Genomic DNA, 16,654 nt, shown 5'->3' on the forward strand with positions numbered 1-16,654 from the left:
ATCTTTCGGAATGCCCTTTACACAAGGAGGATGAGTCACTATATTTTTAGCACAAGTACGTGAGCGTGGTTTTCTTCTTGATGGGTGTCTGCCCCACTGTGTCACGTTATCTTTCCCTTATTAAACATTGTCCCTAAACGTGAAATTCTCATTTGCTTCCAACATATGTTGTACGCCAGCTACAGATTGCTCTACAGGTACGGGTTCCATCAGCACGTTCTTCTGGCTTGGACTGTTCAGTATCCGTAGGCCTATTATGATCACTGTGTTCACTTTCACAGTCAGAGTCACTGTTTTCGCCCTCGAGTTGATCACTAGGAATTTCATCAAACCAAGCTAAAATGTCACGACTTGAAGCCATCGTCATCTACTTATTACATAGCATAATATACAATAAGTTCCAAAGAACTGTTTCAACTATGAAACAACATACAGCAATACCAAAACTATAACACACGCAGAAATTAGCGCCAACGTGACTGGTTGCGCATGAAGCAAAATGCTCACCGTTGATGGTCGCTGATAATTCCTCCCTCCCTGTCCCTTCTCAGGGTCACAGATGTGCATTTCAGTGTATCCGTCCTTCTCTCAAAACTGGAGTGCGAAGGTACATCAGGGCTCAAGTTCGAAACTACCTGCCACATAAAAGAGCAGATGATTTTCAATGACCGTGAGCATTTTGCTCATATAGTGACCACTGGCGGGTTAACCATAGATATGCTCGATTGTAAAGGAACCATTTTTCATCATAACTATTTTGTTCCAAAGTCATCTCATTGAAATCCTGAAAGATTATCATGTTTGTTTTCATAATCTTGTTTCCAATGCTAAGAAACAGATACTATGAAGTGAGATTTCTTGTAATCTTCAAACAAATCCTAAGGGACCCGTATGTGAGGTTTACTGACCTGTCATATTGGAAGCAGGCATTCATGGACTGTTGTTTCTGGCACAGTCAGTGCCTCTAAACAGGTTATGTTTGGTTTAGCTTCATTTGTGTTCTCGAAATTGTCATTCACTATGCTCTCCTGACTGAGAACGCTTGTAGTAAACCTCAGATGAAATGCAGAATGGAAGCCTATACGGAGGCCTGAGGCGTATTTATCATTAATTACTTGCTAATTCCTGTGTATTTGTACTCATTATTGGTCATAATTTTAAACTCGCTTAACCCTCTTCCCAAAAGACCTCTGCCCCCTGTGGGTGGGGGATGCAGGTGAAGAATACACCCACGGTATCTCCTGCCTGTCGTAAGAGGCAACTAAAACGGGTGACCAAGTGATGATCGAATTAGAACCATCAGACTACATTTAATTAGTGCCACCACACGGGTAACACCATGGGTCGCCTTTACTTGCGCGTAGTACCACTATGTTAGATACACAATAGGTTTGTGATTAGTAGCGACAGTGTGTGAATCAGGGTGGGTTTTACAGTACCTGTGATTAGTACCACTATATGAGCAACACCATGGGTCTGCCTTGCCTATGATTAGTACCCACTATGCAAGGAACACCATGGAATAACACGAGTCCCTGTGATTAATACACTTATGTGAGGAATACCATTGGTTTGCGTTGGCTGTAAATGGCGCCGCAATGTGAGAAACGCCATAGGTCTGTGTTACATGTACACATTTCATTACTTGTGAGTAGTACCATAATGTGTGGAATACCGCGGGTCTACGCTACTTATGATTAGTACCCCAACATGACAAAAATACCATGGTTCTACTTTCCTCGCGATAAGTACCATTATGAGAGGCTGATGACGTGGATTTTGGACCCCTTTAGACTACAAGCATCATCGATTCAATATTGTGCTTTAAAAGCAGTTCCTTGATTGTTTAACACTAGTTTCTGGGAATGTTGGGCATTGCGGTTCAGATCCACTGATTGTTTTAAATTCGTATCCATTCATTCTTCGTCATCATGTTTTTTCTGGTCAGTGGATGATTTTGGACTTTTAAATTGTCATTATAATTCATCTCATTTCATACCATTAGGGGCCAGTGACCTAGATGTTAGGCCCCTTTAAACAACAAGCATCATCATCAAAAGACCTCTCTAAATAACACTACAGTAAGATCGGTCTCAGAGACCGGTCTTGTATAACTACTAACACCACATAAAATCAATGCATGTTTAGCTCATGATAATATATTTTAAACCTTAAAAGCACATTCTGCAGTAAATTAGAACACACTAAATGTAACTAATATACAAACTGTCAGAATTACAAATTTTAAGTTCAAGATTACCCAAGGCTTTAGCAGAGACCGCAAGACCAGGCAGACCTCGAATAATATTGTGTGCAGGTATTTTTCTACTTTGAGTTTACGGCTGGTTATACCAAACAAATTTATTTTTATCTAGGTACACATAATTTTTTGGAAGAGTGTTAGGTGAAGCAGTTATAGTTGTCTCATCTCAATCCTCACGGCTGGCTTCTTGTAACAACTTCATATATGAATCAGGTGTTTTGCTCTCACCAATGTAACTGATTATAAAATCTGGGTCATAGTCAGAATCAAAGCATCTCCAACTCGGAAGAGTCGCTCACTTTCACCTCTGTTGTTTATAAGTTTCATTTCCGTATTGATAGATATTACTTTACAAAAAACAATATACATATGATCTCCACCTTATCAATACAAAATTAATTTACATTAAGCTGGTAAATATAGTCAAGACTAGTTTCGACCCCTACGGGGTCATCTTCAGTTGACATGCATTAAAAATGTATTTTTTACAAAAACATCACATGTAGTGGTAAAAGCTTAAATTAATTTGAACCGATCATAAATGTTGGTATGTCTGATACATTTTGGCTATTGTATGTGTCAATTTTGAGTTTTTAGCACACAGTGTGAAGGTAGTTGATTAACTAGTGTGCATCATCCATGAAGTCATATGTTATTTTTTATGCTACTACCATCCAATTTTTTTGGGTTATACAATATAGAATATACATACATTTGTGCAAATCAACAGTGGCAAGTTTAACAATATACATTTAAAGTTGGTTCATAAATTACACAAATTGGCTATTGATTAGTCATATGAAAATGTAGGACATTGGTTTGAACACTTTTGACTGAAATATCAATGTAACACCTTACTGGCATATATCTTAGATGCTAAAATCAGTTTGTAAAGCCTGTTATTCTTGATTGAGTCTTGGAATAGGGTTAAAATTTTTTTAAATAAAAACTATTTGCTTAGTATAGGCATTAAATAATGCTGTTAAAATGGGCATATAACTAAAACAGTGGTATATGTATGCCAAATATGCCTGGTTAAAAACACATTACATTAATGTATTGATATGTGGTGCTACATGTACATTGTTTTGGAATAAATGGGGCTGACGAATTATTCACAACAGTCTTAGATATAGTGTTCCGATAAAATGGGTCCGTAAAAATATTTATATGTAAAAAACGGTTAGGTAAGTATTGAATGATCCGCTTGCAGATCAGGTAATGCTTAGTTATATATCTGGAGATATTTTAGGCAGCTACTAATGTTGGAGTTATTAGAAATCTTGAATATATTAATGGAGCATGTTCTTCATCCGTATGTCGTGATGTTTTAAGTTGGTGACATTTGTCAGAACATGTTGAAATTATGCGTCTTGATGCACGTTGATTTTATCATGGAAGCGTATATGTTGTAAAAACAAGGTACAGTATGTAAGGTGTTGGAACCGTGCATTCTTTGTAGCTGCCTGTTGAGATCTGAACACTTTTGACTGAAATATCAATGTAACACCTTACTGGCATATATCTTAGATGCTAAAATCAGTTTGTAAAGCCTGTTATTCTTGATTGAGTCTTGGAATAGGGTTAAAATTTTTTTAAATAAAAACTATTTGCTTAGTATAGGCATTAAATAATGCTGTTTTTATTTTAAAAAATTTTAACCCTATTCCAAGACTCAATCAAGAATAACAGGCTTTACAAACTGATTTTAGCATCTAAGATATATGCCAGTAAGGTGTTACATTGATAAAAAAAAAAAAAAATATATATATATATACATATGATCTCCACCTTATCAATACAAAATTAATTTACATTAAGCTGGTAAATATAGTCAAGACTAGTTTCGACCCCTACGGGGTCATCTTCAGTTGACATGCATTAAAAATGTATTTTTTACAAAAACATCACATGTAGTGGTAAAAGCTTAAATTAATTTGAACCGATCATAAATGTTGGTATGTCTGATACATACAACAGATCTCAACAGGCAGCTACAAAGAATGCACGGTTCCACCACCTTACATACTGTACCTTGTTTTTACAACATATACGCTTCCATGATAAAATCAACGTGCATCAAGACGCATAATTTCAACATGTTCTGACAAATGTCACCAACTTAAAACATCACGACATACGGATGAAGAACATGCTCCATTAATATATTCAAGATTTCTAATAACTCCAACATTAGTAGCTGCCTAAAATATCTCCAGATATATAACTAAGCATTACCTGATCTGCAAGCGGATCATTCAATACTTACCTAACCATTTTTTACATATAAATATTTTTACGGACCCATTTTATCGGAACACTATATCTAAGACTGTTGTGAATAATTCGTCAGCCCCATTTATTCCAAAACAATGTACATGTAGCACCACATATCAATACATTAATGTAATGTGTTTTTAACCAGGCATATTTGGCATACATATACCACTGTTTTAGTTATATGCCCATTTTAACAGCATTATTTAATGCCTATACTAAGCAAATAGTTTTTATTTAAAAAAAATTTAACCCTATTCCAAGACTCAATCAAGAATAACAGGCTTTACAAACTGATTTTAGCATCTAAGATATATGCCAGTAAGGTGTTACATTGATATTTCAGTCAAAAGTGTTCAAACCAATGTCCTACATTTTCATATGACTAATCAATAGCCAATTTGTGTAATTTATGAACCAACTTTAAATGTATATTGTTAAACTTGCCACTGTTGATTTGCACAAATGTATGTATATTCTATATTGTATAACCCAAAAAAATTGGATGGTAGTAGCATAAAAAATAACATATGACTTCATGGATGATGCACACTAGTTAATCAACTACCTTCACACTGTGTGCTAAAAACTCAAAATTGACACATACAATAGCCAAAATGTATCAGACATACCAACATTTATGATCGGTTCAAATTAATTTAAGCTTTTACCACTACATGTGATGTTTTTGTAAAAAATACATTTTTAATGCATGTCAACTGAAGATGACCCCGTAGGGGTCGAAACTAGTCTTGACTATATTTACCAGCTTAATGTAAATTAATTTTGTATTGATAAGGTGGAGATCATATGTATATTGTTTTTTGTAAAGCACTTTCACCTCATCGTTATCTTCTTCCAAACATTCATCAAATCAAATCTCGCATGAAAATCATCATCATTTGGTGACGGTGAGATACATTTTCCAAGTTTGTGGAATATAATAAACGCCAATTACCTAAGCGAAATTAACCTCAAATTGAATTAACAGCTATGTTGTAATTGATAAAATACTACATTATATGACATACCGCTCTGTAAGATGGACAAGCTTAGCACGGAAGAATGACACACTTGACAAATAACGTCATAACAATGCACTAAATAGTTATGAGACCACAAACACACTATAGTTTATTAGACAAAAGACCAAAGAACACATCTCGAAGGAGAAAGTAAAACGTTCATGTTGCCAATATCAGACAAGTAAAATAACATAGCAGCTTGATTGACCTATCTTTTGGGTTAAGGGTTAATTCATTCACAAGTTTGAGCATCAAGCATTGGTATTCAGTATTAAAACCCAAACTGTATCCACACTTATCAGGAACCCCACAAAAAGTGTGAGACCCTGTAGAATGGTCATGTGTTCTGTCAACATTTTCATTATTTAGTCATCATTTAGCTGTAATTAATGCTGTCTCTTGCCTCTTATGCAGTTCTTATTTGGTTTCTACTGTGTTGTATATGTTTTTTATATTTATAGAATGTCCCAAGGAGAGAATTCCAGCATGTCCAACTCTAAACTTTCGGAGCAGTTAAGACGGTTTCGATTCAGCAAACAGCCTGTTCCTAAATTAGTTTCTGATTCTAATTCACCTTTAAGTAATGACACTTTTAATGGTAAGTTGTTTTGATGTAAATTTTAATTGCCTCTTTCTAATCTTGAACTTAATCATGGCTTACCTAGTTTCACATTATGGTATTGTTTTCCAGGTTCTTCTCATTTCAAAGAAAATGTCATTGAAGTTATTGAGCTCTCAGATTCAGAAGACAGTTCTTCTAATCCCTCAAAATCTATTTCCACTCTTGCAAATGGAAGACAAACTACAGCAGAAGATGAAGATCTGAATTCCAAAGAAGCTTCCCTAGGAACATTAGAAGATTTATTTCCTGAAATTGATAAGATGGTAAGTGTTTCCACTCTCTCTCTCTTTTTTTTTTTTTTTTTTTTCCATTGGGTAACAATGTGGTTATTGTCACTTACTTCTGGGAATTAGGTTTTCAAATTTAATTCAGCCATCTCCCACTAGTTTAACTAGTTTAACTCGACTACCATGCTATTACACAGGAATTGCTGTCTGGTTTATCTTGACTGCAACTCTCTGTTACACATGAATTGCCATTATGGGTTCGTACAATTTTGCAGTCTCTCCAGAAGTGATCTGTATTTTATTCGGATAAGGCTCTAAAACTGCTGCAGCTGTGAGCTTGCATCCGAGCGATGGTGGGTTTGAACCCTATTGTTGGCAGCTCTGAAGATGGTTTTCCATGGTTTCCCATTTTTACAGCAGGCACATACTGGGGCAGTACCTTAATTAAGGCCAAAGTCGCTTCCTTCTCACTCCTAAGCCTTTCCTATGCCATCGTCGTCATAAGACCTATCTGTGTCGGTGGGATGTAAAACAAATTGTAAAGAAAGGACTGCTGCAGATAACACTTTCCAATTTGCAAACCCCTAATTTATAATCATTTGCCCCCATTTGTTTTCTGTAGTTTTTCCTTTATCATACGTGGAAATGTTCATCTCAACCTGTGTAACAAGGCTTTTCTTGCATGCTTTTTAGCTTACTCCATGCTGATTTGTTCTTACAGGCATTGTACATAGCACATAATCAACTCTTTTTATCCTCCAGTGATTCCCATCCTAGCCTTTCATTCTTGATGCACTGCTACAAGGATTGAAATCACTAAGCTGCCTTTCTCTGTACCATCTCTAATTCGTTGATAAGCCCTGTTTGATGTGGGTCCCATGCAAATGCTCCATATTCTTTCAAGTGATATATAACCCAGTTCCTTTGCCTGCTCCTACTGTTCTTGTCTGGTACTGCTTATTTGAGAAACTTATCTTTGAGCCATTATTGTGTGTTCATGACCATCTAAGCATTTTCTCAACAAAAGTGCTGGTAATTAAAATATTGTGTGAATTTATTTGCTTCCATTCAATTGTTTAACCATGACAGTAGAAGTCCGCTGTAGCTATATGGCATATAACGAGAACAGATCCGATGTAAGGCTTTTCAGGCGTTTGCTCTATCAACCAATGTTTCGTCTTAGGTCTGACACTAGACTCATCAGAGTGGGATGTGTCAGACCCTACCCACTGATGCTGGGGTGTATGCAGGTGAACTTATCAGGAGCCCATTATAAGAGATAACTGCATACGGGAGATAAATCTCCACAATGGAATTATTGCCCGCCTAGCAATTCCGAGTGGAAATTCTAAGTTCCCATGGAGGGACATGCTGTATTGGTGGAAAAATATCTAATTCCCTCCATGGGAACTTAGAATTTCCATATAACGAGAACCCCGTTATAACAACAGTTTTTCCCGCCCCTTCAAAATCCCTACATTTAATGGTGTATTATCCTTCGGTTACAGCGAGAGCCCTATCACTGACACATCTGTTATTATAAGTGATACAAAGTGTGCGATTTTTTCCATTACCAGTATTTATGCACCCAGCAATTCTATTGCATGCGGTCAATCATCTTCGGTATTGTTTCCTCACTGTGTCCACTAGCAAGCTCTCTCATCGACATTCAAAGGCAATGTTGGAGTCGATTAGCAATACCCGTCGACTGCTGTTCTGTGAAGAAAATTAGAAATGAAAGAGGAGAACATGTTTTCATAATAAATACATAAATAACTTGGTCGATAGCTGTTGTTAACACGTTAGAAATAAAGGCTAAGTAAACGATCGATTAATTTTAATACAATACCGGTAAGAAATAAAGACTAAGTAAACAATCAATTAATTTTAATACAATACCGGTACACCAAAATTCAGTAAGAATGCGATACACCTCAAGGTATGGCCGAGTGCGTTACTGGTGTATTACGATAGTTTATATTTTCTTGTGTCTGGTTAAATTTCGGAAAGTCTATTCCCATGTAAATTTATAGCAAGAAGGTCATCATTTCTATACTGGTGCTTGAAATATGTTTTGATGATACTTATAGTACGATTCAGTTAGGTTAGGTGACTCTGTTTGAACAAGAAAACTAAAACATTTGCCACAAAATGCGATCGATAATCTTCAGTATCATTTTCTTGCAATGTACACTTGCGAGCTCTCTCATTCACATTTGAAGACGATGTTGGAGTCGATTGGTAATACTCGTCGCCTGCTGTTTTATAAGGAAAATTCAAAATGAAAGAGGATAACACGTTTTGGTAATAAATGCATAAATAAAGTGGTCAATAGCAGTTGTTAACTCATTAGAAATAAAGACTGAAGTAAATGATCGCTTAATTTTAATGTTATGTACTGAAATTAAGTAAGAGTGATACACCTCAAGATATGGCAGAGTACATCACTGATTTCAGAGGATAGTTTATATTTTCTCGTGTCTAGTTAAATTTCAGAAATGCTATTCCCATGTAAATTCATAGCGAGGAGGTTATCATTTCTCAACATGCGCTTGAAATATGTTTTCATGATACATATATGGTTAGGTTAGGTTATACTCTTTGAAGAAAACTGAAATGTTTGCCACAGAAGCCTCTGGAGTGATACTATAATTTTTCAGAATGAAATTAAACGTACACTTTCATGAAGTATCGGATTTAGGAAAATATCAAACGAGTAAGTCATAGTGTGGATATCATTTGCGATAAAACAAGTTTTGAACAAACTGATTGCCATTTCATACCGATTTTCATGTGTATGGGGTTTTGCCGACTTTCACAAAAATCTACTATAACGACGATCCACTATAGCGAGTATATTTTTCGCTGTTATGAAATCTTGCTATAATGGACTTCTACTGTAAATGAAGGAAATTATAATCAACACTTCCATGTTCTTGTTGCATGTGAAGTTTATTTTATAGCTTTTTTAGGTGTTGTTATCTATACTGTTGAGTTGTATACACTTTGTACGAGTAACTAATAGAGTAGGCTTGGGACCCAACATTCACCTGGAGTTTCAAGTGATCATTTCTAGCTTGGCTGATTGTGGGCTTTTAAGTCACTTCTCAAAAAAAGAAAAAAAGAATATCTTGTAGTACAGAAAACTTTCTCAAAATTACGATGATGATAATGGAGGACTTCTGCATTCATAATTTGTCTGACTTGTTCGTAATGTCACCATTTCACAAGCAGTGACAACTTTATGCAATGTAAACAATACTGTACATATCTCTGCATGGTTAAAAGTGATTTGATAGAATCTTAGATTGTTCTTGTGCTTTTTTACATGTATGTTATAGTGTTATATGTGTTATAATTAGTGATTGGACAGAATGAAAAGCATTAAAGTTGAAATGAATCATTTGTTCTAAGTGACAACAATTTTCTCTTGCAAATGTCCAATTCAAGTTCTTATTTCTAGCTACGAGTGTATGATTCGGAGCAATGTATTGATTCAAAGCAGTGTATTGATTCATTCAACTGTCCAAGTGAATCAAATCGCAGCAGTGGTGAGCTCACAGCAGACAATTCAGCTGACTTGCAGCAGACAGTGCTGAGTGGCACACTCACGAGTCTGTAAGACACAACACACGCATGGTTCCTTTTTGGAACACTGGGCATGGCGCGAAGCTGAACTTCCACGGCAGGCGAGAAATACAGAGCCATGGCTCACTGGAAGAGTTGTACGCTATACGAGGGTCGTTTGAAAAGTCTGTGCAAAAATAAATACTACCGGTACTTACATGTTTGGGGTAAACCTTTTTTATTTTTCAACGTAGTCTCCTTTTAGGCTTATACACTTCGTCCAACAATGTTCTAGTTTGTTGATCCCTTCCGAATAATAGGATTTGTCCAAGTCTGCAAAATATCCATTACTGTTTGCAATCACCTCCTCGTTTCAATAAAATCTTTGTCCCGCCAGCCATTTCTTCAAATTGGGGAACAAATAGTAGTCCGAGGGAGCCAAGTCTGGAGAATAGGGGGGATGTGGAACTAGTTGGAATCCTATTTCCATTAATTTTGTGATCACAACTGCTGAGGTGTGTGCTGGTGCATTGTCGTGATGGAAAAGGACTTTCTTGAGGGCCAATCGTGGGCATTTTTCTTGCGGCTCGGTTTTCAAACGGTCCAATAACGATGAATAATATGCACCTGTAATAGTTTTATCCTTTTCCAGATAGTCGATGAGGATTATCCCTTGCGAATCCCAAAAGACAGTCGCCATAACCTTTCCGGCCAAAGGAACGGTCTTCGCCTTTTTTAGTGCAGATTCCCCCTTGGTAACCCATTGTTTAGATTGTTGTTTGGTCTCAGGAGTATAGTAATGTATCCATGTTTCATCCACAGTGATGAAACGTTGCTTAAAGTCCTCCAGATTCTTCTGAAACAGCTGCAAACCATCCTTGCAACACTTCACACGATTCCGTTTTTGGTCAAGCGTGAGCAAAAACGTGTGGATAGCTTTCTCATGTCCAAATGTTTATGCAAAATAATATGTACCCGTTCAGTTGAGATGCCCACAGCACTAGCAATCTCACGCACCTTAACTCTTCTGTCATCCATCACCATATCATGGATTTGATCAATGATTTCTGGATTCGTAACATCCACAGGCCGTCCAGAACGTTCAGTGTCACTTGTGCCCATATCGTCAGTCTGAAAATTTTGAAACTGCCTATAAACTGTTCTAATCGAAGGTGCAGAGTCACCATAATGTTTATCAAGCTTCTCTTTAGTATCATGAGGTGTTTTGCCTTTCATAAAGTAATGTTTAAATACCACACAAAATTCTTTTTCGTCCATTTCTTGAAAATCACTCCACTTCCTTGATTCACACGAATGCCAAACACAAAGAAATAGACCAATATGGCTGAAACTTGTTGTGCATTTATTCAAGAGATGCTACTAACTAAACATGACCTCGATACGCGCCGGTGGTGTCATCTCTCGGACTTTGCACGGACTTTTCAAACCACCTTCGTAATGGTCTCTCATTCTCAGCTCATTTGAAAATAATACCCGCTTGCATTCACTGTCTTCTTATAGGGAGGTATAAAATAATGTAGTAGTTAGATTTATTTGCAGTGCTAAAAAAGGTAGTCAAAACATAAGTACAAAGTAGCTAGCAAGTAGATAGGCTATTAGTTTAATGAATCTCAGTATTGTAACTTAGTTGATATTCTACAGGTAATTCAACTCAGCTCTCTTGACTAACCCTTTGAGCATAAATCATGCTCATGACAACTCAAAATTATCTGTTTTATATTGGGGAGAACCGCGTAGTATTCTCTCGGTTCGTATGCCGCATCATTACACAAGACTTCAATTATTGAATCATGAGATCACCGGTGTACGGGAACAGTGAGGAAGTGAGGCGACTGATGCATTAACTTAATTAAAATGACGAATTATCAGGAAACTGTGAATACAGTCAAATCTCCAAGTTCTTTGAAATCGTTTAAGAAAAGACCAAGCAAACAATTGATAGGGAATCTGCCACGTGGGCGACAGCCCTAAATGCATTTCGTTGATGATTGTGTGTACAGATATTTTTTTCATCTAATTCTTATGTACTTATTTAATGGAGTTGTCACTGTTGGGGGAAAGGCTTTGTAACATCAATACTTGATGCAAAGAGGTGGCTGCAGGAGAAACCTGAATCTGATAGCTGGATGATGCAAAAGAATAGCTAATAGAACGAAGACCAGATGGCAGTAGCAAGCATTGAATGCTATTGCTGCTCTCTATCAGTACACACTACACAAATGTAATAGGAACGGTGGCTCTCTTGTGCCATGAATTGGATCGCTGTATCGATTCACTGAACAGAATCAAATGAATCGAATATCCCTTCACTGCAAGCTATTATAAACAATAATGCTTGGCCATTTACCTGAATGCATAAGCTCGTGGACTATTTAGTTGTGGCTCTGCAATACTTTTCAACAGTGTATGTATTAAATAGTTATTACCTATCAGTATACAATGTAGGCCTGAGATGCTTATATTAAAATGTCTTCTTAGTGTTAGATTATAGGCCTTACCTGCAACAGAACTTGAAAATCCCAGATGCCTTAATAAATCCATTTCATGGTCGTCATCATGCTCACTTATAAGCACTTGCAATTTCATCATTTTCCATCACGCTGCCTATGATTATTAACTGTAAAATTTAAGGGATCTGTTTAAATGAAATACCCAAGGTTTAAAAGAAGCTCATATGCTTAATTTAGCAATTGTATCTATCTTTGAAAATATAAAAACTTCTGAATTTAAAAAATAATGCATTTATCGGCATATGTAAGCAAATTAGCTGCATGTAAATGGTAAGATAATGCCAGAATTAATTTACCACTCACAAAGAATCAAAAACACTGAATACCACCAAGCTGTGGACATGCAAGTTTTAAATGTGCAATTGGCGCAAGTAAGATGTTACTACTATGGGGACACATTATTTCAAGTGTACCAACATTAAGGTGATATACAAGGTTTTGGCTGCAGAATTAAACCAGATGACATGAAAGATAAATAAAATTACTATTTTCCTATGGATTCTGATTGATTATTCCACATAAAGTTTTGTCAGCGGGTCCAGCAGCATATTTAATACCTAAATCTTCAGTAATCTGAAATTGACAAATTTTGATGTCCAAGGCTTTGGATCTTCACCAGTGATATTTAAACATTTAAGAATATCTTTGCCCATTTTTTAATAATTATAAAAATAATTTCACAATTATGAGGAAGGAAGACAGACTTCACTTTTCGTTTGTAAATGTTATTGATACCAGCTCCACATTTGATGGATTAAGACTAGAGTTGTCCCACTGTATTTAGAATGTAAAGGAGCATGTGCGAAAGGTATTGATGTTTGATTTTGGGAGGAGCAAGTTAGCCTAGGTACATCAGCAGGCGACATTACAGAGTTAAGGCCCCGCCCATTTGCCACTGCAGATAACTAGTCAGAGAAGAGTCAAGCACTCATTGGCCAGCCTGTCCACTACTTTTGTCACTTTGTGCCTTTCAGCAGTAAAGGGAACAACCAGAAAGGTAAAACCAGAGAATTAGATTTCCAGACGGTTCCAGGATTTCTCCTTGTCCAAAGTATCTTGAAGGGCAAGCCAGACTGGCTTCAGCGGTTCAATGTGAGCTCATTTCCGCCATTGGATGAGACAGTGCCATAAGCAAGTGCTGTGGAACCCTGGGGGTGATGTTAGTGCTGTTTGTGAACTGAGGGTGAATGCGAAGAGTGCAACAAGGGACAGCAAAGACTGCCATGTGTGAGTGAACCATGTACCGCATACAGACTTGTGAGACTGTGTTTATACACATGCGAACTCTAAGTACTACCGAGCTCGATAGCTGCAGTAGCTTAAGTGCGGCCAGTATCCAGTAATCGGGAGATAGTGGGTTCGAGCCCCACTGTCGGCAGCCCTGAAGATGGTTTTCCGTGGTTTCCCATTTTCACACCAGGCAAATGCCGGGGCTGTACCTTAATTAAGGCCACGGCTTCCTTCCACTTCCTAGGCATTTCCTATCCCATCGTCGCCATAAGACCTATCTGTGTTGGTGCGACGTAAAGCAAAATAGCAAAAAAAAGCGAACGCTAAGTTTGCGGCTACTAGGAGTCACACTGTGAGTTTAATTATGAAATGCCCTAGGGTCCAAGTGATAGTTGCGGAAGTGTGCAGTGCTTTTTTTTTTTTTTTAAATAGGAGGCTTGGCCCCTGGTTGGTGGTTATCTGTGACTGGGGGGGGTGGATTTGGCATGTGTGCCCATGCAGGCACTTGTACAGTAGAATATTATAAGTAGGCTTATATTCCAGATATCGTAGGGTCTGTTAATTGGAGGAAACATTGTATAGACTTCTGGAAATATACAGATATAATTAGTGCAATTTTTTTTAGTTCGTAAGAGGTAGATTGATTGACTAGTGTTGCTGAACAGTGAGAGCACAGAGAAAGAGAACACTAACTAGAGTGATTGTGTGACTATGTAATTGTATAGCCATTAGTGTTAGTTAATAAATCTTAGAATAAATACTACCGGTCATGTATTTACTTACTTATAGACAAATTTTATGAGACACTAAGGGCCGGTATTATAATGAAGGTTTAAACTGGAGATTGAGTTAAACTCTAACTTAAGTTTAAATCGTTGTTGAGTCTTATAATGGCCGGCCTAAGTTAAACTGAGGTGAAGAAGGAAATATACGATCTTGGTAGCAGTGACTTGCGAGAAAAGATGACTGTCGATAATGTTTTGCAGTGACTTGCAAGAAAGGATGACTATCGATAATGTTTTGTTTACTTCTTGTAGGTAAAATGGAGGATAAAAACAATAAACGTTGTCCTAATTTTACTTATAAAGAAATAGAATTGCTTGTGCAATTAGTATAGAAATATTTATTTAGTCCATGAAACAGTGGCCTTATGAATTCCTCCGAAATCTCCCATTGTAATAAACGTACTACCAGAGGCATAAAACCGCAATGCTTTTACAGTAGTAGCTGACTGAGGGGTTCCACAGCATGATTTCTGAAATACAAGGAAGTTGCTTTATTTTCTAAAATTTACACTTTTAACATGCAAACAGTTCAAAAAGTCATTTTTACATTCTTACCTTTTCGTTGCATGTTTTATTCCAGCACCAATTTGCTTAAATAGGCTTATGACCGTCTGTTTTGTAAGCCTAAACCTATTTAAAATGTTTGTTTCGTTCCATATATGAAAGTGACGTGCCCTTGCTTGAAAAACTCGTGGTGCTTGTGGTCGTTCAATAATTTGAACCACTTCTTCATCATCGCTTAGTATTTCTTCAAACGCCTCAAAAATATCTTCGAGATCCATTCGTTCTGCCATGTTGTAAGGTTATATATTCTTAAACTTCAGTTTAAACGGTAGATGAGTGGCAGTAAAATTAATCTCTAGATAAACTTAAGATTAAGTTCTATAATACGCGACTAACAGATAAACCGAAGTTTAACAGTTTAAACCTCTGTTATAATACCGGCCCTAAGTATAATAGTAGTGAGAGACAACAACAAAGATATGGGAGATTTTAAAGCCATGGTTTGGAAACAGAATGATGATATGATAGCCAGGTGAAACAGTCACCAGCTTCTCATCAAAGCAGCTGCGGTTTGAATACCATCCAGTGCATATGAAATTTTTAAAATGAAGTGTCACATCTTCGTGATTTTGGTTCCACATAAAAATGAAGATCTGGTGGCTATGATTACAATATCAACAATTGCATAAAGCTGTAAGCTTGCTATTTTGGAAACAGAACAGAAAGGAATGAGAAAGCAATAAATGAATGTGGAAAGATAAGGATTTTTATTCCATTGTGGGGCTGACAGTTGAAAATTCATTCTTCAAGTGGAAGTGTTTTCACTGTACACTGTGGAAGATGGGATACTGTATCCACAATTGGCTGCATCATAACCGACTTGATTTCAGGAATTCTGAAAGGATTGTACTGGTAAAAGAGGATTTTTAAAATGATAAGATAAATATCTAGTCTTCAGTGAGCTATCAGTGGGTTTAAGATGCAGAACGCGAGGTCAGAATGCAGGTGGATAATGGTGGTAAGTCTTGAGGATGACAGAAATACGTGCATTAGATCAGAGAAAAGTTCTAAAGAAGAAACAGATCCAGGATATTGAAAGAGAATGAGTGTTATGGAGGTTTTCTCTACTAGAAACAGTTAGGGAATGTTTGGAACAACATTGTGTAAAGATGAGCAAAGAGAGGTCATGGTGAAGTGAAGTTGTTGGGGTTAAATTTAATTATGAAAAGAAAAATCAATAAAGGCATCAAACGTGCTACAGATAGAAAGAAGCAATGGAAATAATCAGTTAACTACAGAATCCAAAAGAAGATAATGATAGAACTAGAGATATAACATGAAAAAATCAGGGCAGGTTGCTGTGAAACCATTTATAAATGTGTTATAAAGAATATCAGAAATAAAGGGAAGAGAAAAATTACCTTTTTGGTGCAGTTGGTGGAAGTCATTGTAGATCCTAAGGAACTGCAGATCAGATAGAAGGAACATACTCAGTATACAGGGAAATCTTTCTGATCATGTTTTGAATCAGTGTGTTCACTACGAAATCAATAGTATTGATAGAATGATGCTTGCGGGACTGGAGAGTATGGTGAATGAACTGCTGTGTCATAAAACATCAGG

At 36.8% G+C, this 16,654-nt stretch overlaps 1 protein-coding gene across 1 annotated transcript in view; it reads left to right on the top strand.

The window, feature by feature from the left end:
* The window catches only part of Etl1 (SWI/SNF-related, matrix-associated actin-dependent regulator of chromatin, subfamily a, containing DEAD/H box 1), a 308,851-nt gene that overhangs the window by 44,684 nt on the left and 247,513 nt on the right, over positions 1–16,654 (top strand). Inside the window, exons 2-3 of the mRNA XM_067139725.2 lie at positions 6,027–6,163; positions 6,257–6,450. Of these exons, the coding sequence (XP_066995826.2) occupies positions 6,028–6,163; positions 6,257–6,450 (330 nt within the window). The 5' untranslated portion in view covers position 6,027. The remainder of the gene's footprint in view (positions 1–6,026; positions 6,164–6,256; positions 6,451–16,654) is intronic.

Source organism: Anabrus simplex, chromosome 2 (assembly GCF_040414725.1).
Source record: "Anabrus simplex isolate iqAnaSimp1 chromosome 2, ASM4041472v1, whole genome shotgun sequence".
NCBI classification, from domain to species: domain Eukaryota; kingdom Metazoa; phylum Arthropoda; class Insecta; order Orthoptera; family Tettigoniidae; genus Anabrus; species Anabrus simplex.